Below are 27,480 nucleotides of genomic sequence, written 5' to 3'. Positions count from 1 at the left end.
GGTGAAAAGCAAAACCGCTAGAATGAGCAACAGCTTCCTCCAGAAAGCTGTTAGACTTTTAAACTGCTGACTTTACCATCAGTCGGGGATCCCAAGTGAAAAACTCTATCTCATTTTGTGTGCACTACTGCTGTATGTGTAGCTTAATGACAATAAAGCTTGATTTGATTTGATTTGATTTGATTTGATTTGATATTCTGACACACTTGGTGGCGCAACCTTTACTCGGTTCAAGCAAATGGGGGATTTGCAGGAGCAAATGTTACTGCGGTGCGCGATGCGTGCTAGATAGGTGCAGCCACAAAATGTGGAGAAGTTGCCCAGAACTACTCAGAGAAGCAGTAACTTTAACTGGAGAGGCTCTCAGCAGAACTCCTCCGGCTCCGGCAGACTTCCAGGCTTCAGACCTAAGCAATCGATTGGGCTAGATTCACGTTAGTCCCGCCCACTGACTTTGATGGGTGACTTTGACAGATAAAATTAATTCATGAAGCACTGCAACACCGGTCCATGAAATAATTAAATAAATAATGAAATAATTATATATATGTTTTTACATTAAATGAACTGGTATTTTAATGAATTCATGACACATTTAATGACACATTTATTTATTTAATGACACATTTATTTATTTAATTCCCATTTTAATTAATTAATGACACTTTTAAGTATTTATTTAAAGATGTATTTATTTATTTCATTCTGTCCCTTTTAGTCCTCCATACATCAGCAGTGTCTGCTCCGCCGCTGAAAATGTCGAGGCTCTCCTTTTCTCCTCCTTTTGAGACAGTTGTACGTTCGTTTCGACAATCGACTGTTCTGGGCTGCTTATGTGCCCCGTGAACGCGCGCACTTGAGGCTTGTTCAAACGTGGCTAGAATTAGCGCTGACTTGACGCGGCTGAATCGCGTTAGTGGAACGGGTTGAGGCTTTAGTGAAAGTTGACGCTAATTCAAGCCAGGCTATATCACGTAAGCGCAGCTTTCTTTAGCTGCTTTCATGGAATAGCCCCCAGGACACACTCGCACACATACAGAGGCGTGCTCTGAAAGTAGGTAATGTCATGCCTAAGAGGCTCTCTTCATCATTAGTATTTATTGCTTGTTTTGTTTTGTCTCCTTTGGCTCCCTTTACAAAGCAGTGAGGTGATTGTCCCTCGTTGACTCTGAGAAACCCCTCTTATCTTTGTTGCGCTCGCACTTCCACTCAACCACTGGTAGCTATTTAGAGCAGACTAATTGTGCTCCATTTATTCATTATGCTGATTTGAATAATTCATCCATAATTATTTGTCTTATTCACTCACAGTAAATTGCCCTCACTCATCCACATGTTGTAGAACACATGCATTTTGCTGCACAAATTGGTATTTACTAGACGTTGGATCGCACCAGTGAAATCACTCTTGCCCCTTGCTTCCATTGCCTATGTGTGAGTGACTTGCACATCATGAAGATGAGTCCTCGCTCTGTCTGCTCTGGTTGTGCTTTGTGAAGCATCCTCCTGTGACTTCTTCAAAGAGCAATTCGGGGAGTGATTTGAGATGTGTCAAATGTGTGAAAATAGACTTGAATCATAAACAGAAGCAGCACACGCGTGTGACGGATCTGAGATGTGTGTGTAAACAGAACTGGTGGAGACAGCTGCTTTGCTTATCAAGACAGTGCCATCAGTGATGAGTGAGTGACTTGCGTGTAAAAAAAAAAAGGAAAAAAAAAAGCTGCTAAAATGGATCCAGTGGAGACGAGGTGTTATGTCTTGTCTGAATGCACGCAATATGTTGTGCAGGTGGAGAGAGGGTTGCCAGGGATGGTTTGAAGCCAAGGAATGATAGAAGAAGCTGGAATGGCCTGCACCTTTCTTACACTTTCTGTCTTTTATCATTCCATTTATAAAACCATATTGCTCTCTACAAAATGTGCTTTAAAAGAGGTTAAACTAAGAAGGCTGTGCTATGTGAGCCTTTCAGATAAACAGTGTTATCTCAGTCAGCTGGGTTAGTTTGTAGGGATACTATAGGACACAAACTGACCTCCATTGATTTGGTTCGAGGTCTGCATGCCTTTTGTGGATTTCACTGGAGGGCACAGTCACATGAGTGTGCACTTAAAGAGTGTGTCCTTGACACTGGCTCTCACACTCACAGAGAGGCAGCAGCATTTTGCAAACTGAATTGTAATTCAGTTCTGTAATTTACAACATTGCAAATGAGATAATTTTCTTTCCCCAGAAACACAGTGTGCGCATGGAATCTGATCAAACTCACCTGCACAGCAGATGACTGTCAATTCATTTATAAAGTGGAAAACAGTTCTGTTATATGCATCCCCAAGACCAAAATTCTAAAAATAAATCAACCAGTAAGAAGGAGACATGGAAGCAGATAGCTGCCCTTAGAGAAAAAGATATTTTTCATAATATGTAGGATGTTGTTACATTTTCAAACATTACAAATGAATCTAGAGACCCATTTATCCGTATTGTGTATATATATGTGAATTTCCTTCGGGATGAAAAGTATCTATCTATCTATCTATCTATCTATCTATCTATCTATCTATCTATCTATCTATCTATCTATCTATCTATCTATCTATCTATCTATCTATCTCTATTGAATGCCATGACCATCGGCTGCAGGCTCCTACATTTAATTTACATGTGCAGTTGTTTGATTCTTGGGTGGAACTGCAACAGATTTTCACACACGCCTCTGTTGTAGCCCTGGCCTTAGGATCATGTCAGTGCTTCAGTTTGTGGTGACAATAAGAATGATCTGTGAGAACCACTGACTTTTATTTTGTCAGCTGATGAAATTGTGTCCTAAGGGGCATTTTTGCCTCGCACTTCCTCTGTCTGATCAGTGTAGCAACCACTTGCTGCCTGCAGTTACTGTAGTTCTTCATTATTGGTGGATTACTTTATGAGGGTGTGACTCCTGACTAATATACGGTCTTTTCCCATTTTTCAGAATATACAGGGTGTCCACAAAGTCTCTTTACAATTTAAAAAATCTATTACAAAAGCAACTGATGAGATATGTTAATCAGATTTGTTCTATGTACTCAGTGGTTGTCAAAGGTTTTAATCACATTCAATATCTACTCCTCATTTTGTAATAATTTCCACAGATTTGTGTATTCATTTGCTTTTGTAATGAATTTGTTAAATTGTAAAGAGACTTTATGGACACCCTGTATATTTATTGACATAACCCCAACCTTTAAACTTAAATTCACTCCTGTGTTCCTGTGGTGGCCCTACTTCTTTTGGTGAGAAGATGGAGTCTAAGGCTAAATCCAGGGAAATTGGAGAGCACATGGTGGGAATTAAAGACTGCAATTGTATGTGGGAACAGGAAGGCAGTTGAATTTTTTCTTTTCTTTTTTTTTTCCCTTCTTGCTGCAGCTGCCAGGTTTATGGTGTAGTCAACAGGGTCGGTGTGTGTGTGTGTGTGTGTGAGAGAGAGAGAGAGGGAGAGAGAGATGGTTATTAGACTTTAAGCACCTAAAAGATCAAGACCACACATCCCTTTCTACAATAGCCATTCACACAAGAGCCTGTCATTTCTGATGCCCAAAGCCAGAGGGACCACATTAATTTCAGGGTCCCATGCAGCCTACCCCTGCTACCCTTTTCCTCCTCTCTTTCCTCCTCTTCCTCTCTCTCTCTCTCTCTCTCTCTCTCTCTCTCTCTCTCTCTCGCTCGCTCTCTCTCTCTATCCCCTCCTCCCTACGGGCTAATCTCTCTGTCGTAATCCATGTCGGCCGTGATTCTCTGTGTCTCCCCAGGGCTATTCACGCCGCCCCCCCAGCAAGTGGCCCTAGTAATGAGGGGAACCCCACCATCTGTGTGTGGTGACAGGACACTAGAGTGTGTGTGTGTGTGTGTGTGTGTGTGTGTGTGTGTGTGTGTGTGTGGTGAGCCCCAGACTGGTTTGTGCCAGTATGCCGTCAGTTTTATCTTGCATGCAGTTGCTGAAAAAAAAAAACAAAAACATCCACCACACATAATTGACAAATGAAACCATGTTGGAGTTGATTTGTAGCCTCTCTCTCACATCAGGTACTATTGTTAATGCTAATGTGTTTCAAAATGAAGACCTGCTGCAATTGTTGCTACTTGATAATATTGAGGATAATAAATGTGCTGGAAATGACCACTTGTCCTACACAAGATGACAGGTAACAATTGTCTTACATATTCCCAAAGTGAGCTAATGTGCCACTGTACTGTAGGTCCATCAGATGTTGCACTGAGCTGAACACATGGTGGCAGAGTGGTGGGGATCCTATTTGTTTCAGAACCAGGCTTCTCAATTCATTTAATCTTTCCCTATATGACCTCTCAAAGAGCTCATTGTTTCACCAAGACACCCCTCCAAGTCTGTAGAATGTGTTCTGAGTTTAAGCCTCACACGGTGCATTTTACAGTTGTTTTAAATCTAGTATGAAGAGCAGCCAGGAGGACCTTCAGTCACCTTTAGTATTGATTTAAAACGCTTTTTAAGTCTCCTTAGAGGTTTTATGTAAGATAAGAGACAAAGATTTTATGGCAACACCACCTTCAAATATGCATTGTAAGAGCAACATGTTTGCAGATAGTTTCATAAGTGTGCAGCTTGTTTTGGCTGAGCTGTCACAGAACATGCATTAAAGGTGCAAAAATGCTTTTGGCTGATTTAATAAGTGAGAATATTTAGACTCAACTGATTTCAACCATAAAGACACAATCATTAAATTAAATTCCATGCTTATTTCTTTTTTCCTTTCTTTTTTTTTCTTTTGCCAATTGAGTCTAATGTTTCATTCTGTTTTTACATGTGAGCAGGCGTGTCAGACATTTTAAAATCAGTTTAGCGCTACCTCACAGGCACATTCACTCCCAGTTATTCCAATAAGCAGTTCCACAGACTCTTTGCTCAGCCAGTAGGAGTAATCCGTCACTGTGAATGAGAAGCCAGCAAGCTGAGTTTTGCAAAGTCGCAGCAGGATACTAACATCAGGCTATAAACTTTAACATTTTGTTTGGAATTCATCATCAGCACTCTTTCCCGCCCCTTGTTTGCTACCTGGTGGTACTTCTTTGTTTCTCTGTCACTACACAACAGCATCACAGGTGTGTAATCAAGCATAAGGTGCTCATTTCAAGTGAATGAGATAACAGTGAGCTGTTTCCCCTTATTTTATTCTTTCTCCACACTGGTGAACGGATGTTTTGTGGCATGCAACAGAAGAATGTGTCTTTTCACCATTTTCTTACTATGGATCGTCAGCTAAGAAACCTTGGTTAATGGCAGTGAATGTGAACACTCAGACTGGCTAATCTCTGACAGCAGAAGCAAATTAAACATGATGTTGTTGGAAAATGTACTCTGATGATAGCTCCATAGAGTCTCACATGCTATATTGTTCATATGATATGAACAATATTGCAGCGTGATGACATGTTGACATCCTCCAGCATTCTGTAACCACAAAAACAAATATAGCAGGAATCAGTGCACTGTTTTCCACACCGCCCAGGTTTATTAACTCCCGCCCAAATATAATAAAACCTATTCAGGGTTTCCCATTAGCGCCATTAGGTTCACATCACTGCCACCCCGCCATCACCATCAATATATAAGCAGCACTTTGGTTTGCCCAGACACACAGTCTTAAACATATTATTAGTAGAGCTGGGTATCAAAATTCGTGTCCTTTATGGCACCTTAAACACCTTGCTATGACAGATTATTGGACAAAGGAAGCATAAGAGGTGTCTTACTTTCGATTGTTGTTTGTAAATTATGCAATTTAAAAGTTTCTGTTTCACTACATGTCTCATTGTTATTTTTCGCTCTCCAAAAACATTGATCAACAGGTTAAGGTTCTCTGTGGTTATGTTACAACCTGCTCTCTGCCAGTCACAACCCTTTCGAGCCAATGCACAAATCAAGACAACACACTTCTGTGAACTGTATTCTGTGAAGTAATACAGAAACTAAAGCTTGATTTTACATAATTACAGCTTTGTGGCCTGCCCTCTTTAGTTAGAATAATATGGAGTGTCTAGACTGTGTTGATGAGGCTAGTAAAGATCCCTCAGTTAAGTTATTCGCTAGTTTTGAGAAGGTTCGTAATAATCAAATGGTTCTGTATTGTCCAACTATTTAAGCTGTCATATAAACCATCTACACAACGATTTACCCATGCTTAATTACTTTGTCAGATATTCACTGAAAGGAAAAGCGCCCCATGCCATACTTCATGCAATCAGCACTGTTGACAAAACGGCTTGCCAAGCCACATGGAGAGCATCAGCACCTCCGTCATGACAAGTGATTTATCACTGGTGCGTTTACGCCTCCACAGTAGTTTGCCTTTCACCGCAGAAAAGTGAGAAGGGCGCGGCTGGCTTGGCCCCAGTGAGGAATGATGGCGTGTTCGACACTTCTGCAGAATGTTGACATGACAGGAGTTTGTGTCAGTAATTACACCAGTAGACTGTCTGTAGCGTTGGCAGAGCATCTCTCATAACATGCCTCCACAGAGTCCTACAGTATATGTGACAGGTCTCACTTCCATCACTTGGTCATCACTTTGCATGTTGCTCAGTGTGTAGTCACTCCTGTAACTTGCAATCCAGGGTTATGGTCAGTTTGGTCTAGATTTTACTGTAATGCTCTATTAATTTGTTTTTAGGTGTAGCTGAATAGTATATATTTATGACTATTTTCTGCATTATGAATATTTCTCTTTCTCACTCACTAACATAGTATGAGGAATTGTCAGGTTTGTGTTTGGCTGAATTTCATGGTAATTAATATTTAAACTGGAACTGTCAGTCATGGAGGCAGTGAATTGTTATCAGTTGTGTCCAAGTATTGTCTGTGAAATTTGGTGTATTTCTCTGTTGGAATATTGTGCTTTGGTTTATTACCAGGTCTGCTTAAGTGTATAAATCTAATCAAGCCACTGTTCTGCTAGAAATCATGGCCAGAAAATTTGGTTTGAGTCAAGCCATTTGTTTGCACTCCAGCATAATGTCAGAGTGAGTGTCTTGTCGGCACAAACTTCAACTCGACCACATTTTAGAGACAAACCTAGAGAAGCGCTGGCCACAGGGCTGACAAAGTAGCTTTTACAATAAGAACACTTGACCTGAGTCATGCTATAGCTAAACCTACACAAACGTTGGCTTCCTGCTCTTATTTCACACCAAAGCATTTTGGTTAATGATGCATGAATGCCATGATGCTGGCTTCGCGTCACATCGATACTTAAGGCTGTGACCCACTAGATCATGCTCTCGTTGTTTCATCATAATGCTGAGATGCACTTATGGACAGTGGAAGAATCTTAATATCAGCGTGGTTTCCATTCCTTTCTTTTCCTTTCCTTTTTATCTGTTTTACGATGTATTAAATCAGAAAGATAAACAGAAACTACAAATTTCAGTGAAGTTTCCTTAATACTGCAATAATGTTTTTGTCCTTGATCAAGCTGAAAGTTTAGTAATGAAAATCAAATTCTTTCTTTGTCTTTGGTTTCAAATCCTGTAAAAATGCCAATAAGGCCATGCAATGTGGGAATTGCATATCTTTAGTATTTCATAGCTTTGGCAGAGTAGTGATTAGTCATGCAGGTTAATGTGAAGCATGTTCTTGCTTGGCCAATGACACGTAATGCTGAAAGCAACAATGGTTGCGTTGCTATTGGCTGAAATGAACAACAATAGAACAGGTTGCCCTGCTGCTACATTTATTGAACTTACTTGCTCAGTATTAAGTGTATTCAGGTTTCTGTCACCCATGATGCCAAGGCACATCAATTGGACACCTTTGCCAAATTCCAGAAGATTATGTTGTGTTTAAAGCTATGACGTTCAATTTTTTTGCCTTGAGGCTGCAAAGTTCTGCCCTCCGCCCCCACAGTTAGCCAAGTTCAAATCTCAGGACCTGCCAGTCATGTCGATGAGCTGTCTATATTAAAATGGCATCTAGCCTGAGGCTGGTGTAAAGCCACCACAGGTGTTGCAGAGGCAAATGGCGAAATCTGGCATTCATATAAAACCAAAGCTCTGCCAGTGCTCACTGTAGTTTAGGCCTTTTCGGCTGTATGATTAGATTTACTGCTTCCTTGTTGTACTGCTTCCTCCCGACTCTGTTGTTGCTGGCTTCATCTTGATCACCTTAAACAGTTCACCACTTTCCATGCCTACAACAAATTGGTAAATGTCCTGAACATTGTTGGCAACCACTTTCTGGCACACACAGGATAGCAGGCAGAAACAGATTGATAATTTAGGATAGATCCTGTTTATTATCTCACATCCTAGCTCAAACCCAGAGTATGAACATAATTTCCTTGTCTCACTTCTAGCTTCATGCCTTTGCATTCACAGCCAGGAGCCTTTGAGGTGCTGGCTTTGTCACTGAGGAGTGTTGCCACAACAGTAACCTCATACTAGTGTAATTATCTTGGCATTTTACCCCGTTCCAATTCTTAGGCGGTACCGAAAATGCACACAAGAGACAATCTATTGTAGTTGAAATAAATTTGATCTAGTAAAGCTATCATCACCGGGTCTGATAGAGCTTGTGGGTGGACAGGAGGTGTAACCTAAATTTTTAATCAAGGTCATATTTCTTCAGGCTTAAGAAATGTAGGTCAACTACACCATTTAAATTTTCTCTTGGTTGGCTCAAAATATTTCTTTAGTAAGGATTATTGTCACTCTATATAAAATATATATGCTCACTGTTCAGTTTGCTCAGTTTGTGCATGATGTAAACAGTTAAAAAAAAAAAGATTAAAAAAAAATTGCATTATCAAGAGTAGCCTTTTTTGGTACATCTGGCTACAACTCCAAGAAGCTTTAGCTCTCTATTTTAGTATTGCAAGAAATTAGTCTTTTATCTTGTTCTTATCTTGAGTTTGGTGGTTGCCACGTCAACGTGAAAGTGAAAAAGACTGATTTTAATAGAGTTTCACCTCAGGCCTCAAGGCAATGAAAACAGACAAAACTGAAAAGAAACATTGTACAAACCTTGTATTTCAGGTTTCCAGTAGTATTGACCAGACTAAGAGGTAGTCGTTTTGTGTGTCCTTTAAACAACCCTGAAATATCTTTACAAATCAGATTGCCATCTCTGTAAGCCCCTTTAAGATTTTTGGCTGTAGCCTGCTCTTAATATATCAAGCCAATCTAGCCAACTGTACTGTGCATTCCATAGTACATGAAAATAATTTGGAGAGAAGCCCATAGAAAATTCAAGTTCAGACTTTAACAAGTGAGTGGGAGTAAAGAATTTTTCGACAACGTGCTGGAAACAACCTTATTCATGTTATACTTCATTACACATTTGACACCCTGAACTGCATTTTGCGCCCCCTCTGTCCTGTATAAATGAAAATAACCTCACAATGAACCAGACTACCTGTACATTTACCTCATCATCACTCATGGTTTTAGGCTATGTCTAACAGGGTGAACCAAAACTGTCAAAACTATGTCACTGCCCAAATATTAGTGTTCCGGTAATGCCAAAATGTATTTGCTGTCTAATTTGGGCTGGTCACGCACTTGCCTTGGCAGTTTGATGGCTAAGTGCCTTGCTGGAAATTTACTGAGGGGAGTGTTCAGCAGCACACCTTGTCGATGTGACCACAGGGCATATAAACAGTCAGTTAGAACAGCTTATGTCATTGAAGTTGAACAACCACACACACAGGACATGCTTCAGCATTTACTCACTTGGAATCTTTCCCCGCAAATCACTCCAGCTTGCAAGGGCCCATCTATCCACATCCTTTAGCATGTGTGAAGAAAGACATTTCAGCATCAAGCTGCCTTCGTCAGGATCGATATTTAATACCAAACATGGTTAGATGCACTATTTTAAAAAACTGTGCTCAGGGAGATTCCATTGTTTCAATGTCAGCTGATTGATTATCAATCTGGCAGGTCTGTGATGCTTTACACCGAAAGATACCAAAGGATCCCTGAAGGGCCAAGATAGGCAAAAGATTCAACATTATTTGTTTGTTCGCCGCTGACTAGGAGGCACTTGAGATTTTGCTCTTAGTTTAGATTTGGAGAAGATATCCTGACAGCAGCCATAGGCTGCCTGATACCAGAATTTCATTCTGACAAATTTTGAGGCAATGTTAGTGAGCATGGGACACCTGGTCTTGCAGCCCAACTTTTTGATTTAGGTTTAAAAAACGTAGTTGATTTTTATATGAAAATCCTGCAAATTTTGATGTTCATGTCAAAGTTCACAGTACTGCTTTACCATGCTTAACCAAGCAGGACATATGGAACAATTGATCAGCCTGTTTACACCTTTACAGTAAGCATTTTAAAATAAGTTACACTTGATCTGACATCCAGCAATTCAAGTGATATTAAATAAAGGGTGTGGGTATCTGTGTTACTCCACTCAACCATGAGGACGTTGAAACAGCTTTTGCTTTTGAAGAGGTTGGTAACAGTCACATAGCCTTTTGTTCTGTGTATTTATGCTGTTTATTTTTCCCTTTTATTCACAGAATGGTACAAAGAAGTCCTGGGACTTCATGCGAACCCATGACAGGTAAAACCACAACACATTTCCTTCACTGTTGTTTTGTGGAAGCAATAATCATTTATTTATCTGACCACTGTGTAAAGACTTTCTGATTTTTTTCCAAGCAAGTTCTTTCTTTAAGTAGGAATGGCGTCTTTCAGCTCCTAAACCTGACCCATGATGGCTCAAGGAAGCAATATACTTTCATATTAAATCCACCACTCAAAGCGAACTGTTGGTGTGATTTTGTTTTCTCTGTCTCCCTCACTTGTAGCCTTAATTAGCAGCTCTCTTTTTAGAGAAGATTGGATTTACTTTTATGGTCTGGTGTTCTGTAAGAGTTGCCTTATACTGGCAGGATGTTCAAGTCAAAACAAGTCATTTTTTCTTTTGGAATTGGCTCCCTGTTACTCCACTTAGTGGTGACTATAAATGTCTGAGCTTCGGGGGGAGCCACTGTAAGAGAAATATCACACATTTGTGTCAAAGCCATGCTTCCTACCTTCTATTTTGCCTAAGGTACCACAATGCCCTTAGGTAAGTCCCAGGTCATTTCAGCTCTCTTTCCTCTATTCCTGACCCCCAAGAGAGGTCATTTATTTTACTGTGAAACATGGTACCACTGAGACAAGAGCAATAAACCTCAAACCTACACGTCCAGAGAAAATAGCCCAAAGGAACATTCAGCTCTTCTCAAGGTAGCAATAATGCCAAACAGTTACCCCTCTTTAGCAAGTACAGATGGGACCCTGGGTTGTTTTGCATTTTTCTTTAATTGTTCATGGAAATTTCTTCTGAGTGGGCTTCATTTTGGCCAAAGCTCCAGAGGCCTTTACAGAAAATGTGAAAGATAGGTTTGAAGAAAAGTAACACATCAAAAGGTTATGCACTCTAAAATATATGTCACTTTCTTAGTCTAAGATTATGTATTACTTTGTGTTAAGCATATGTAAAGTCTTTTTGATAGATATGTAACACAAACGTATGGCTTTTTGCCCACAGCATGAATTATGACTACTTCCCCCAAGTGATCGGCAGCCATCACTTGAATTTCCGACAGACAGGGACAAACAGCATTTTTCAAACAAGCTACAGGCATTCTCAATCAAATGCTAGTTTGCTGAGGCATGGTGGCTCTTGATGAAGAGAGGCCGTGTCCACACTAAGCCATGTAAATTTGAAAACACATATTTTGTTTCTCTGGTTTAGTCTTCCAGTCACACTTTTCTGCCAACGAAAACAGAGCTTTTCAAAAATGGTCTCCAATATGTGTAAATCTGTGGATGGAAAAATGAAGCTTTCTGAAAAGAATCATCATGTGATCTAGCGAATGCTTTTGCGCTCCATGTTGCACAGCAGAAGTTGCGTAGATAGTTGCGTTTTCAGCCATTTCCTTGTGGATGGTGGCCTTGTGGAAAATGGTCTGAAACTGTGTGAAAATGCTGATGTGGTGTTGTGTGGATGAAAGGGCAAAACAGTGTTTTTTGATTTACCCAGCTTGGTGAAGACATGGCCTTAGTCTCTTTGTGACCATTCAGAGGGTTTCTGTTATTTTGACGCCTAGGTGTTTATTGGAGTGTGGGCGCAAAGCCACGTGTTTATTGCAGTTAGTGTTTGCCACTGAATATATGTGTGTATTCGTGTGTGCATGACTTTAAAGGGGCATGGGGCAATGGAAAGGTAAAGTCATTAGAAGTAGCACAGGTTGAGGGCTTCTGTGCTCGTGCTTCAGCTCTGTTGCAGGAGTTTGAGTAGTAAAGCATCAAAAGGCTGGAGCAGATCATCGTCTCAATGCTGGTGGCTGGCCTGTTTAAACTGTCATTTATTTGTAAGGATCTTTGGATTAGTTGTACATCCGGCTAGAATATGGTCAAAGCAGGTGTTTATGTGGTTGGTTGTTATGGTCATTCCCTCATTGGAAAAGTGTAAACTTATTATTATTAAACTTATTTTACTAATGTACAAATTATAGATTTGAACCGCTAATAACCCTTAAATGTAGCACATGAACAACATCACTCCACTCCAATACAATGTTTCGCCTGCTGGAAATACAGCGCAACTGTAGCCTTGCACTAGCACTGCCCAAAATTTTGCAAACCTCCTTTGCATGTGGCAGTAAAATGAGTTCCAGGGATTGAGACTGAGGGATTGAGAGATTGAGATTTGGTTACACACCCACTGGAGCTCATCTAATTGCTAAACTCTCAGTTGTTCATGTCTATAGCAGATTCATCAAAAGATGTTAGTGGCTGTAAATGTTGATTTGATAATAATATTTTTTTTTTCTTTGTGCTAAAGCATAAACCACTGTTACTTAGGGATGAAGGACCTTGAAAATGTCAAATGTGTAGTGAGTGAATTCAAGAAAAGTGAAATCTGTTATTTAAGCAAATCACGCTTTGAATTTATCCAGACACAAGACAGTTTATCCCTTTTTTTAAAAAAAAAAAAATCACATTCAATTTTAAGTTTTTCAATGTTCATCACTTTTAAAGTTATCAGTTTGTGATTTCCATGCTTTTTAAGGCTCATTTTTTAAAAATGGCAATAATAAAATGTCTTTATTGGATGGCTTTGGATTCCACAAATCACCTTACAATTTAGCACACAGTTTTTCAATTCACCTCCACTGTCATCAACTATAACTATTTTTTATTATCCTGTTTTTGTGTCTTCCACCTCTCATGCATAGCTCATGCATCCATGGTGATGCTCTTATGTGATGTATGCTGCAGATTTATCAAGAGGAATAGCAGTCTATGTTCAATGTGGACACTGGAGATAAAATTCAGTGTCAGGTGTAAGTGTGGCTAAATTATTAGGCCTCATCACATTAAATGACAAAAAACCCTGGCACAAGCTCTTTACCGCAGCCGTTGAGGCTCTGATCACTTTCGAGTGGAGGACCCTCTCCTCATATGTCTGCCCCAACGCCGTTTTCCCGCTGTGCGGCCGGAAGCCCCGCAGAGAAAGCTCCAAGCTTAACGGTGCATGAAATGTCCTGAACGTCAGTTTAGCGTGTGTCTTGGTTTAACCATTAGAGCATTTTTTGGAGAGGGAAGCAGTGGAACAGCAGTAATGGCGTGGAACGGCAGTACAAGGCCCATACCTGCCTCGGGGAACAGCTTCCATGCCCCTGGCCTGTGTGTCCCACTTTTGGCCTGGATCTCACACGCTTTTTTGTCCACACTAGTGGCTTTAGTGATAATGCTCTGACAATAGACTTTCAGTTCTGCCTATAGACTGTGTATTTCAGAAACAACTGCTGTTTTTTTCCAGTCCTTAAATGTTAGTTAGATGGTAGCAGAATTATTTTGTAGAAGGAGGACGTTTTTGAAGTTGTTTCAAACCTGTAATTTAGTGTCCATTCCTCTTTGAAAACATGAATATTCTGATGATGCACGGATAATGCAAAAGGGAAAAGTGGTTAAGAAGAGAAGCCTGCTACCAGCCTTTTAAGGAGGGTGGGGTGGGGAGCAGTGAATGAAGGTGTAATGGAGAGGGAAGAGGATGGAGAGCTGGCAGAGGTTTCCACAGTTGGCTGTACTGAGATAAGAGGCTCTTGAAATGGACCTGGAGCTTTTTAATCAGCAGCTGAGGCACAACTGACTTTTTGCACTCACATAATGAAGCAGTTGTTGGTAGGGCCACAGTGATATCAGAATTACTGGACAGTATTTACCCATATTTTTGCATCAGCCTTAATGTGTTGCATTTTTCTATCGGCAGTACAATTGTGAATTTGAAGTTATTTCACTGAATAAATCTAGATAGAAATACGCCAGACACTGACAGCTGTTCTGAGAGGCATGATGTGCAGAAAAATATATTTAAACACTCAAAAACATTTATCAGATCCTTGTAGTAAAGATATACCTGGTAAAACTGGCACTGTCACCTCTTGTTGGCACAAAAACAGGAGTGCAAAGAGGATTTTTTTAGTACATACATGATGTGTGTGCTGAATGTGGTATGTAAAAATCAAGGTTGAAAAAAAAAGCTTTTCATTGTTATTGAGGTTATTGTAATATTTAATTGTGATATGGATTTAAAGTCTTATCGCTGTTGCCCATTCATGTGATATCTTTTTTGGATCGGACTTCCACTTTAAATATCAGTAGTGCAAACAGATATTGAAACAGTCCTTGCTGGGAGCAGGTTGTATAGCAAAAGTCTCCTGGTCTCTCTCACCATGGGAAAGGCAGGGCAGGGCTTCCTGCCTCCTCAGACACATCCGCTTTCCCAACACAGACCCCAGGCCTTAAGTCTCCACTGGCCGCAAAACAATCACACACACACACACACACACACACACGCACACGCACACGCACACGCACACACACACACACACACACACACACACACACACACACACACACACACACACACACACACAGACATATATACACAGCGCTGACCCACCTGTTTGCATACAATTCACTGGGTGGCAGTGGCGTGGCACATCACACTGACCTTCCTTCCCATGTTATCCTCACATCCAACCTGCTGGCAGTCATGGTTCAATCTGAAAAAGCAGGCTGCTATTTCTGATCCAAAAGAGTGGATTTCTGAATGGCTTGCTGGTGTTAAGGTGGTTTCTGGGCAGCTCAACTGTACCCATGTACTCAACTCAAGTATCAAAGTCAGCTTCATTGTCTTTGCACAGTGCACAACACAATGAGGTAGCGGGCTTACATACATTACTGTAAAAACAATAAAACTGAAAAACACATTCAGAGTTAAAGTGCAAGTGCCTTAACATTGCTCTGTGTGACTGAAAAAGTTACATTACAAAACTGAATAAAAGTGCTGCTGCAGGTCAATAAACTGATTAAAAACAGCATCAGCAAAACTGATAAAACAGAACCACAAAAACGATAAAATACAGTCATTAAAACTGATAAATATCAAAGTGTGAAGCTCAGTTAAAAAGAATAAAACAACTATCAGCCATTGTTTTACATTACATTTATTTAAGCGATTAATTTATCAGCCTCACAGCCTGTGAGTTGCAGGATATGCAAATCCTTGTTCTCAAGCCAAGAAAGAAAATGACATGACATGTTATTACATCATTTAACATGGTGATATAGCCTCTTTACTTCTATGCTCTAATCAGCTAGCTTATGCTTCTGTTTTCAAAAGTGTGACTTGATTATTTGTGCCACTGTTATTCAATGGACAAGGTTTTTTTTTTTTTTTTTTTTTTTTCCCCGAAAATTCCACAGAAGAAAATACAAATCTTCTAATTTCCATCATCTACATTATGCAAATGAAGTTGAACAGCACAGGACTGTAGGTCACTGCCCAGTGCGTACTTCAGCCAGCCACCGTGATGATGATGCCAGTAGTCCCTGCTACGTCACTGTTTCTGTAGATTTACTGTTTTCAGCCTTTAATGCATTTTCTCTTTGTCAGGATGCCAATGATCTACCTCAGCCAAGTGTACGTTGGCTGAGGTAGATCGTACGTAACTTGTATCTTACCCGGATAGTGATCTAGTCATGGCAAAGACAGTAATCATCCTCAGTAGTCATTCAGCAATAGCTTAAAAACTCCATTTTAGCCGGCATAAAAACCTCTGCATTTTTTCCACGCATTTGGAGCACCATTTTTTTTAAGAAAAGTACAAGGACTAGAAAGCAAAAATCATTCTTGCGAGTGCAAACTGTACTTGACACTAATTTCTGGCAAAATAGAACCACAAAGGTATGATTTCAACAGTCTTATGTGCTACGTATTTTGCCTCTTGTTTTGTTATTTGATTTTCAAGATCAAATAAAATCACATTTGAATCTTCCTGAGTTTATGGATGTAAATCACATTTATTTTTCTGTCTCTGCAAAGCCTCACCTCAGGAATAGTCCAGTAATTTTAGGCCAAAATTGGGGTCAACCTAGGACAAATTTCAAGAGAAGCAAACTCAACTGATTTTGTATCCTCAGTTTGTCCTGAGTGAGGGGAAAAAAGTCCCAAGAAATCCCATTGGTGGAAAGTTTTGAAAATCACCTATTTATGACCACATATTACCAAAAAACACTGTTTTTAACTCACGGGAAAGGGGTTCAAAATTTTACTTTCAGATATCATATAAAAATTCACAAGTTGATTACACACACAAAGACAAGAAAAAAAGTCAATTACAAGTTCTTTGAATTATTCTGTTTACACATGCATATCACACATTATCTGACTTGATATGCGCCAATAAGGAATATAAGGAATAAATGACAGAAGAGACATTTAAACAGTGAATTAAAAGGTTACTAAATATATAGTAACCTTGAATTAAAAGCTTACTATATAACAGTAAATTAAAAGGTTACTATATATATAGTAACCTTTTAATTCACTGTTTAAATATCTGTTCTGGCATTTATTCCTTATATTCCTTATTAGCGCATATCAAATCAGATAATGTGTGATATGCATGTGTAAACAGAATAATTCAAAGAACTTTTAATTGACTTTTTTTCTTGTCTTTGTGTGTGTAATCAACTTGTGAATTTTTATAGTGATATCTGAAAGTAAAATTTTGAACCCCTTTCCCCGTGTGTTAAAAACAGTGTTTTTTGGTAATATGTGGCCATAAATAGGTGATTTTCAAAACTTTCCACCAATGGGATTTCTTGGGACTTTTTTCCCCTCACTCAGGACAAACTGAGGATACAAAATCAGTTGAGTTTGCTTCTCTTGCAATTTGTCCTAGGTTTTTTCATAAAATGACTGGACTAAAGAGAGAGAGAGAGAGCAAAAAAAAAAAAAAACACTGAAGGGACTTCCCCCCCACACGCTCATGTTGTCTACCACTGACAACACGGGCACCCTGTGATCAGATCTGATGCATTTCTCATTGTACAAGCAGCTGATGGTAAAATTTTCATGCTTCCAGTGTCCAGTTCACTCTGACATGTGAGGTACTGTTTGAGGAAAGAGACTTTCAGGAAGCTTCACCAACTGTGTTTTTTATTTTAATCCTCTTTTTTTTTTTTCTTTCCTCCAGTGTCTCAGTGCTGATCTTCAACACCACCTCACATTGTTTTGTCCTCGTCAAGCAGTTCCGTCCAGGTAAATGATTAGATTTCTCTCAGCTCCCAAAGCAAAACAGCAGTCGAATAACATTGTGGACTGGAGTTTATTCTTTTTTTCTTTTTCTTGCCAAGCTAAATCGAGCTTGTTGACTGTCCTGGTGGGCACTTTCACCAAAAAGCAGTACCCCAGAATCCCTGTTTATTCAACTGGGTCTTAGTAACAATACAGTCTCATAAATAGACCGCAAGAGACCCCATTACAAAGCGGACTAACCTCCTTTGTTAGATGTCGCCAGGGACTGTTCCACACTGCAGTGTGCTAAATTCAAGGAAGTCTGGGCATTGATGTATTTTTTTCACTCCCCTTTCTCCTTGCTGTTGGGGGAAAAAAGAACTAGCCTTTGTCTGAAAGAAGTGACACTTTGTCCAGAGCCTAGAATGACTGTTATTTTTAACCACACATAGCTGTTTATCTGCTACAGTAGACGTCCATAAAATCTTCATGTAACTAAATAAGCTGGCTGTGCTCTGACACTGGTGCCTGCTGTAGTTATTGTTGAATGTACCGTAAAACTGCTTAATAATGTTTGGCTGTGTGCATGTTATCCAGTCATGTTTTCTAAAATGAAATTCTGCAGAGAATGAGGCTGCTTTTAGATCATCTGTCGTCATTGACATTGGTTATTTGATATAATAAAAAAAACATCACTCTGTGCAGTCCATATTATTTTTACATATCATTTTTTCTGGGCCAAAACAATTTCAAAAGCACTATACAAGATGATATATGGCTGAAAACTATGCTAAGTAGAAGAGTATTGTCAGTTTTATTGTCAAATGCTTTTCAAATTACAAATTAAATTATTACAAGTTTCACATATAATACTGTGCAGTTTGGAATATGTGGTATTGTACATGCTTTTATAGACTATGTTGAGCATGGTATTCACTCTTTGTTTTTAATTTTACAGTTTGTTGATTTAACTTCAGCCACATCCAAGAACAAGTTTGACAGAATTGCAGTTTATTACTTTCTAGTATGATGCTTTTGGTACTTAGATTTCTTTACTCTGTAAAGGATCCAGTTTGAAATGTGTCAACATGCAATCATAACAAAGATTTGAATAGGCAGTGATGTGCAGGAGGTGGCCAAGTTCAACAGAAACTCAAGCGGGTCAATGGCGTTCATAATGGGATGCCACGGATGAGAGAAAAAATCAGTTAAAAATAACTTTGGACACACTTGTGAATGAAGACCAGATAGATTTGTGGATCCCAATTTCACCAAACAATACATGTCACGGCTACAAACAACTATAGATGGTCTCAACTTAAATTTCCTGCCATAGGTACATGGTTTTTGTCAGTGCTGCAGGCTGTTCTAACATCTGTTCAAGTGTTTGCTTTGGGCCTTGATCAAAAGCTTGAATGTGTTTAAAAAAAAAAAAAAAAAGTGTAAATGTGTAAAAATAAAAATACTTTTCAACCTCAACTTAAAAAAAAATTATTCAAGGTACATCAGAAGCTACTTGTTTACAGTATCAAGAGAAGTTGTGATTTGTCACTGCTATCCTTGTCCAACAGTACGTTGTCTTCTCATCCTTTACTGCACCAACAGCTGTATACATGTGCGAGTGGGAGCGGACTAAGCCTCAGCCTCACGAAACTGCTGAGAAAGCTGATGAGGGAGCAGCCGAAGCCGCTGGCCCAGAGTCTCAGGAGGGCCCGACGGTCCCAGAGGAGAAAAACTCTCCTCCACAGCCCCCAGCCTCAGCAGGGGTGACCTACGAGCTTTGTGCCGGGCTGGTGGACAAACCCGACCTCTCCCTAGAGGAGATTGCCCGGCAGGAGGTGCTGGAGGAGTGCGGCTATGATGTGCCTGCTTCTAAGCTGAGGAGGATCACCTCTTACAGGTTTGTTTGTTTTGTGCACTTTTGTCAATACCAATTTCTCAATTACCCAATTCCCCCTTAGGGATCAATAAAGTATTTCAGATTCTGATTCTGAATGTACCCTTTTGAAGTCTTGAATTAGATTAGTTTAAGATCTCAAGTATTAGTCCCAAATACACTTGATGAAGGCCTTATGGCACTCTTCTTTGTTCTTTATAATCACTTAATACAGCTGTAGTACAATATTCATATTTCCTATGTCCTTTTCATATCTGCTTTATGTAACATAGATTGTCTGTTTACTTGCTCTACTCTTCCTTTATATGTTCAGCTCAGGCATAGGATGCTTTTCCAGTGTTGTCTAGTCAGTTGTGTTTTTAAGTGGTCATAAAGTCTAGTAGCATTAAAAAGATCTTAAAAAGTCTTGGTTCTGAAAGTTGCAGAAAGCAAGGTCTGTATACATGACTGTACTAGAGAGAAACCGCATCTTTTTGCAAATCAAAAGATGACCCAGGGGACCTCCTCACTGAAGACAAGGCAGAGACTTTTGTCAGGCAGTTGGGAAAAAGACCTCTCGAACAGGTCAGAATTACAAATAAAACCCATGACCATAAGGCCATAAGACAATAAGAACATTGTATCCCTGAGCATAGACAATGGGACAGTCATCACATAATACTTTGGAAACATGACAGTATATAATAGCAGACACAAGCAGCCAGCAATAGAAGCACCACTAATGCTTAAATGATAAGAGGGAGAAATAAGGAAGACAAATTAGAAATGCTCAGATATAAATGAGCATGAAAATCAGAAGGAACGAAGTAACAGCTTCTGGTGGACTAGGCATCCATCTTCGTCAACATATCAATAAGTACTGTAGGCTGCAGGTTAGACACTGCAGCTGAAAGCGCAGACAGTAAAGTAGTCCCACATTCAACAGCAGCACCTGGACAGCTCAGACTGATGAGTCCCATAAGCATGCTTTTGATTTGACTCACCAGCCTCCTCTGGCTTTGTTGGTGGTGTCTATTGCCATTGTTATGTGTGGGCTGCTTCCTTTAAATGGAAAGGTATCGTCTTAACCCTCATGACCCCTATGAGGGTGTATCTGACAGAGGTACACACGGTGTGATGCTCTGACAGGCAACCGCGGGTCACAGCCCCTTGCTGTTGGGAAATACAGCTCCCTGTGAATTGCAATTAAATTCCTCAAGACACAAGATGTTCCTTCCTGCATGTTGATGACATACAAACACTGAGCTTACAGGAATTTTCATGTGTGTGTGTGTGTGCATTGGTGCATTGCTGTCTTGGGGCAGTTGAAAGCGATTGCGTGACTGACCAACAAAAAACAGGTCTGAGGTCATTGGTGCAGTTTTCACTGCACTGTTAATTTTAGGGCGCATTATCAAGATAATAATGCACATCTACAAAGGCGGGTGCACAACGCACATACACTCTGCTTGTTACGCCCACAGAGATGCCTGCTTCACCTCAGGGAGCTTTGATGAGTCCTGCTTTTGCTGTAGATGATCTGCTTGTGTACTTTCACTTCATGCCTGAGCAGATCCATTGCCTCTGCAGAGAAACCCTCCTTCTTAAGAATAGGAGTTGGCATTCTGATTAGTTTATTGCATGTTGCACTCAAAACACACCCATGATTAATTAAGGGAGCAAGTACAACCCTTCTGAATTATGTGCCTGGTGCAGCGACCCTTTTTTCTGCTGTTAAAATATCAAAAGTTGACTCAGACACACCCTAAATGCACTTGCCCCATGCTTTTCAGACTGTGTGTTTAGATCATTAAAATAGAGCCCTTTGTGTTTATCAGCTTGTATGTTCACTAGATAATCATCTTATTGGGGCAGCTAATTATCACTGTCTTGATGTTGACATGTTTGATTTATGCAATAGCCAACATTAAATGGATAATGGTAATACTGGCTAGTAGTTGCATTTCAGTTGGGTTTATAAATTGGCTTGCTAACAAAGCCAAACTGTTCAGGTGGTCTGGCAAAAAAACTTTACAAAGCATAGATCCCCTCCTCCTTCCAACAATGGATCTTTTAGTAAGCCTCACTTTTTTTTTCCTTTCCTCCAGGTCAGGCGTCGGTGTGACGGGTGCTAAGCAGACTATGTTCTACGCCGAGGTGTCAGATGACAATTGTGTCGGCGAGGGCGGCGGTGAGCCACAGGAGGGAGAGCTGATCGAGGTGGTCAAGGTACCCCTGCACGAGGCCATGACGTTCGCTTACGACGAAAGCATTCCCAAAACCATGGGCGTCATCTTTAGTTTCATCTGGTTCCACAATAACATGTCACCCAAGTACAAGATCTCCACCAATGTGTAACGAGAATTAAACAGCCCCTTCTATCATTATTCCTCGCCCAAATGAAATCAAACACTGGCCCGGCACATCCCCCCTTTCCCCCATGGCCCTTCATTCTTTATTGCCTTTTTGCTCATTGGTACATGATGATGGGTAGGCCCCTTGTCATGTTGCCAGCATGCGTGTTTTAATTTTGTCCTATCACCTTTTTTATGTTTATGTGGTCTTACTTTTCCCTAAAAACAAATCTGCCATATGCTGGGGGTCACTGGCACTTATTTCTCTTCTTGATATAGTTTTGGTATGGTTATCCTTTAATTTACAGTGCCATCTTGCTTAAATGGCTGTATATCACTGGTGTCATTTGCCTACCCTTGATTAAGCCATGATCCAGTAATGCAAAAACAATGCTTAGTCAATGGTGGGGCCTTGTAACGATAAAAGTGATTAGTGTGATTTATTAACCACCACTTGTTCAGGCATGCCTCATTTATTTCTCTGTGATCCACAGCCTCTAAGCAATACTTAACATGGTACCCCAAGGCTAAACAATCACTCACTGTCACTGAAATGAACTCTTCACTTTGTCACAAAGTGTCAAGGAAGCAGAGCCAGCGGACATAATATTACACTTCATTATACAAGGAAACTGGGCATTGTGTAATTAGGCTACATTTCGTTAGACACCATACATCAGAATTGTTCACCTACCTCTGCACTGAGGGCCTATTTTGCAGTATTCAGCATATCACTAATTGAGTACTCAAGCACAATCTTAATTTACAGCGTATACAGGGACTTGTCTTAAGTCATATGTGAGAACCAAGTCTGGCCTTTTCACATTTAGTGATTTAACAATCTACAGTGGGTTCCATTGGTATTAGCATACAAGTGAAATCCCTGGATTCACTTTGACGTCATCTCGCAAAAGGGTGCATCTATAAGGCCCTTTGTTTTGGAGAGATGAGTTTGAGTTTTGTTGATAACAACATGTTTTATTTATTTATTTTTTTACAAGAATTTTCCCCCCTACCTTAAAAGGAATATGGGTAGTCCATCCTTAATTACTTAAACTGTGTTTTTCCTGATAGATTACACTGAAGAGAGAGTAGAAATAAAGGCGAGAGCTATGCCAAAAAGCAAGAGATGTGGTGTAAACCCAGCAAGGCCAAATTAGATCTGCTATTGAGTTTCCATTCATTCTGTGCCACTTTGTCCAGCACTTGCACCTCACAAAGAGTTTGTCTGTAAAATTTTATTCACAGCTTTCATGTCAATCAAGTCATTTGTTGGCAGTATTATTAATTCCTGGCATGTCACCACGAAGCACCAAAACTGAGGGTTTTTTTATACAAATTAATGGAGAATTAAGAAGTCTAAAATAACTTCAACTGTTTAAAAGGCTATGTTTGATTACAATTTATCTGGGAAGGTGTTGAAATGGCATGGTTGTGCAGTGCTTAGATGGTCATAAGGGCGGAAAATTAAGCTTACAAAAGTAAACCTCAAAAGCAGTTTGCCAAAATCTCAGGTCCAAACAGTCAACCCAGTGGTCATATTCAGGGATCCAACCACTCTAGTGGTTTAATGGCATCTCTGGGTGAGATGATGACCGACCTGTAATTACATGTCAAGACCACCTGCAGCTTAAATAACTGTAAGCATAACATGCTTGTTATTCTTGCTATATGGCAGCACTTTGTATATCCAAATCCTTGATTTACCATTTCACATACTGACAGAAAGACATTCACTGAAAATTATGCGATTACTGCTCACTTAAAAGTCATTACATATGGATTAATACTATAATGAGAGAATTCTGCAACGTACTGCTACAACATTCACTGGCAGATTTTTTAACGGTTCCAGAGTGGCCCTGCTGCACTGAGTGTTTAAGACTTTGACTGCTCTGTCGACCACTTGGTGCAAAGTTTAGAAGTTAAAAAGTTTGTGAAAGAAGGGGGAAGCCAAGTGAAATGTTTTAAGTGTGTTAAAACAAAACTAACTAACTCTCTTGTCTGAACAGCTTAGAGGTTTGGAACCTACAAATTAAAATATTCTGAAATAATCTTGAATTGTTATGGGTAAGTGACAATTAGAAGTGCAATGTGTCCAATAATTAGTGTAGATTAATATTAATGAAGTTGTAGCTGGAGCCAACAGGAAAGTTAAATCAGTTCCTTTGAGTTACAATAACAATAATTTGTTTGTCTTTCCTCTTGGCTATAATTTCCCTTCTCAAATGTCTGCGTCCTCATACCTATGAACCCTTGGGGATGTTATGTGACGCTGGTTGGGATTACACCTGTACCTAACTTGTAACAAACTGCACCATGCTTAATTTTGGGAGAGAAAAGACCTGAATTAGTTTCGGTGCAGATATTTGGTTCCATTTGAGTTCCAGTAGCATAGTTGTTACCTGGCCAATTGATCAGAAAAAAAGGAAGTAAACTGATCCAAACGTTCTTATCAGTGCACCCTCTCTCAAACTTTTGAGAAGTCATTCCTGTTCAAACCTTGTAGCTGTAGCTATCCTTCCCATTCACCTGGTCATGGAGTTCTCCTTGGGGTTTCTTTCTCTTGTCCATCCAAGATCACTCTTTGATGCCGGATTGCATAGTTTGCTGGAATTCCTTGATTTGATTTTAGTTTGTTAATTTTCTTGGAAGACAATTCAATGATTGATTAATTATTCCCTGTTCTCTCAGGACTAATGTAGCCTGATGAGGTCCAAGTTCCAAAGTATATGTGTTGTAGAAGAAAAAATGAGATAACTCCTATGCATAGCCACAAAAACTCAATTCACAGTGTATGTTCAAGACTAAGTCTGATTCTCTTTGATTACCACTTGCTGGTATTTACTTTTGGGCCACAAAGTTGAAAATACACACACGCAACCTACTGATGCAAAGCAGTGGGTGGTCCTACGCATTCTACTTGTTGTGATTATCCTGCCTCTACCATGGTCATTTGCTAAGAATATAAAATACAGCATTAGCAAATTTTTGTTGTAAGTTTTGCACTCAAAACGGAAAGTTTATGAAGCAAAAGCTTACCGTTGTAAGCTTGTTGATAACTTGATTGATAGCTGTGCCACAGTTGATAACAAGTGAACTTTGTCAACTGTGCTTTTCAATGTTGTTATGGTTACAAGTTGCGTAGCATATGAATTTAGAATGGTGATTAAATGAACTATGATCCAAACTATACCTGCAATACATGGTTTTAACACACACCTGCCAGCCAATCAGAAAAGAGTATTCACCCAGACCGTGGTATAAACATAGTTAAATTGGGGGCATTTCAGGCTTAATCTCAAGACACCGTGGAAAAATGTAGGAAGCTCCTCTGGAAAAGCTTGAAAGTGACAACTGAATCCTGGTTGGGGGTTACGTCTTAATATCATGAGGCCCCCACATGATACTCCTTCCCTCCAAAGAGGGCTTTAGTCGATTTTTTTTTTTTTTTTTGAATTCTGTTGATTTCTATCAAACACTCACAAGTCTTCTTTTAATGCATATTAGTGGTGTGTGTTTCTCCATGATTTACATGATGATGAATAGCCTCTCATGAAATATCGTCAAATGATTCCTTTAGTGCAAAAAGAGTGATATCAGGGAATTAAATAGAATTGTACTCTCACTAGATCAGTGACCTCAGTCCCTTCCTCTGTATCGACTCCACGTTGGTCCATATGACAATCTTTTCTTGCCAGTCTGTCTCGGTTGAATGAGATTTGAGTGAATTATTGGACTGTGCACAATGAGAGTAGTTTAAAGGAGAACTCCACTGAAAGATTTCCGATGGTGCTGATAGTTTCTACTTTTTCATGTGGTTGGCTTTCTTTTTTTTTTTCTTCTTCTTTTTTTCATCAGGTATTTTCACAATCTCATACAGAGTGTTAAGTGCACCCACCTCAGAAATTCATGATCACACACTTTTTTTCCTCATGAAATAACAGAAAATAAAATCTATTACCTACATTTTAATACCATAACCATAATCAACCGACTGCTGTAAGGATGAAAAAAAAGATCTCTTTTGTGTATTTTCAGCAAAATCATTCTTTTTTTCTGAAATGAAACACGGTGGTTCAGATGTGCTTGGTCTAAAACATTGATGATAATCCCTCTACACCGTGACAAAAAAGCCACATAAACTTTCACGGCCAGTCTGTAACTGTACGTCTCTGCTGCCTCTTTGGCTACAACTGTCTTTGCCTTTGAACAAAGTTTTTGTAAAATAGGGGGCTGTAGAGACTTCCACTTAAAAAAAAAATGTTAAAGCACTTTTGGCAGAAGAGTAAGGGCCCACTCACATTGGCAAGTTTGAGCCCGTATCGTGCTAAAGCCAAAATCCCCCCCTCCCCAGTCCCCGGCTGGCCTGCACTCACATTACCTTTTTCCCAAACGCGCCCAAGCACGATTGCCCCCGCTGTGCACGTCATCACGTTGAAATACGACAACAGGCATGGCCCGACGTCATTATAAATCAGTATAGTTAAAATACATTCATCATGTCTTCCTTTTAATTAAAAAACGTTTTTGGTCATTTTAATCAGACATGGGATGTTTATTTACCTTGACAGTTTTGGAGGAAACTTCCTCCTTCTTCAGAAAGCGTCCAACTGACAGCCGGAGCGGCACCTGTCAGATCCGGCAGACCAGGTGACCGGGTGGCCGCACACCGCGCGGTGCCGCGGCCAGTGACGGCCGGTGCCGACGCGGTGCCGGCCAGCACCAGGTCTGCCGGATCTCCGCACACAGACTGCTGTACTTTCATTATAAACCGACTTTTGTTTATACGCGGTTGCAGCAGCACAACGGACAACGACACAGACAACATGGTTGATTATTGATTGCGCAACGCGGCCATTCGCCAGTAATCACGCTGCGCGCATTAAACAATTTTGCAGAGGCAGGAGGAAAGTTGCATGATTTACGTCCGCGCACTGCGTGCGTGACCGTGCATGTGCTCGTGTACGCGCCCGTACCGCGCTGAAGCACACCTCCTCCAACCGTGCCAGAGCGGGGGAAGTGTACTGTATTCAAGCACGATACGGAGCGATCACACTGGTCAAAGAATCCGGATTTTAAGGGCAATCGTGCTTGGGCGCGGATCAAACTTGCCAGTGTGAGTGGCCTCTAAGGTTTCATACTGTGCCACTGATAAGCCATATTCTGTAAAAATACCATAAATATTTGAGGGATAGGGATAGGTTAGAGGATAATTGTGGTTATTTCTAAGCTGGGCCATATTTTCCTAGTTTTTCCAGTAATGACATTTGATTGTGTTCAGTGTTATATCACTTAACGGTGGAGATGTACCACTCTTCAGTTAGCTGTGAGCACCGCCGTCCAATACACACCAAGAGGGAGAAAAGGTCCAACATTCAGTGTGAAACATTGATTCAAACAGGCTTTTTCAACACAGTAATAAAGGCAATGTGACCAGCTGACATCCATTTTTCCAGGCGTTTATTGCCCGAAATTTGTATATACTGCTGTATTAGATGTGTTATTTTAAGTAGCATAAGCTAATAGGCAAGTCAACCATTCAGGAGCTACTATGTTCATGTCATACTGGAGTTTTTTGTAACTAAACACAAATTATACCTGTGGGATTCTTCTAAGGGCTCCATTATCTTTCTCCTCACATC

At 40.1% G+C, this 27,480-nt stretch overlaps 1 protein-coding gene across 2 annotated transcripts in view; it reads left to right on the top strand.

Annotated features, from left to right (window-relative positions):
• nudt14 (nudix (nucleoside diphosphate linked moiety X)-type motif 14) overlaps nucleotides 1–26,099 on the top strand; it is a 33,267-nt gene extending 7,168 nt beyond the window's left edge. The window contains exons 1-5 of one of the 2 annotated variants that reach the window (XM_030047306.1): nucleotides 1,013–1,058; nucleotides 10,542–10,585; nucleotides 17,565–17,629; nucleotides 19,211–19,505; nucleotides 21,590–26,099. In XM_030047306.1, coding sequence (XP_029903166.1) covers nucleotides 10,569–10,585; nucleotides 17,565–17,629; nucleotides 19,211–19,505; nucleotides 21,590–21,839 — 627 coding nt within the window. In that variant the 5' untranslated portion in view covers nucleotides 1,013–1,058; nucleotides 10,542–10,568 and the 3' untranslated portion in view covers nucleotides 21,840–26,099. Of the gene's footprint in view, nucleotides 1–1,012; nucleotides 1,059–10,541; nucleotides 10,586–17,564; nucleotides 17,630–19,210; nucleotides 19,506–21,589 lie in introns of those variants that run through there. The other variant, XM_030047305.1, reaches the window with a different exon arrangement.
• Nucleotides 26,100–27,480: the final 1,381 nt, after the last annotated feature.

Source organism: Myripristis murdjan, chromosome 24, assembly GCF_902150065.1.
Source record: "Myripristis murdjan chromosome 24, fMyrMur1.1, whole genome shotgun sequence".
NCBI lineage: Eukaryota > Metazoa > Chordata > Actinopteri > Holocentriformes > Holocentridae > Myripristis > Myripristis murdjan.
Note: the sequence above shows the minus strand (reverse complement) of the source record. Positions and strands in the feature narration are given on the sequence as shown.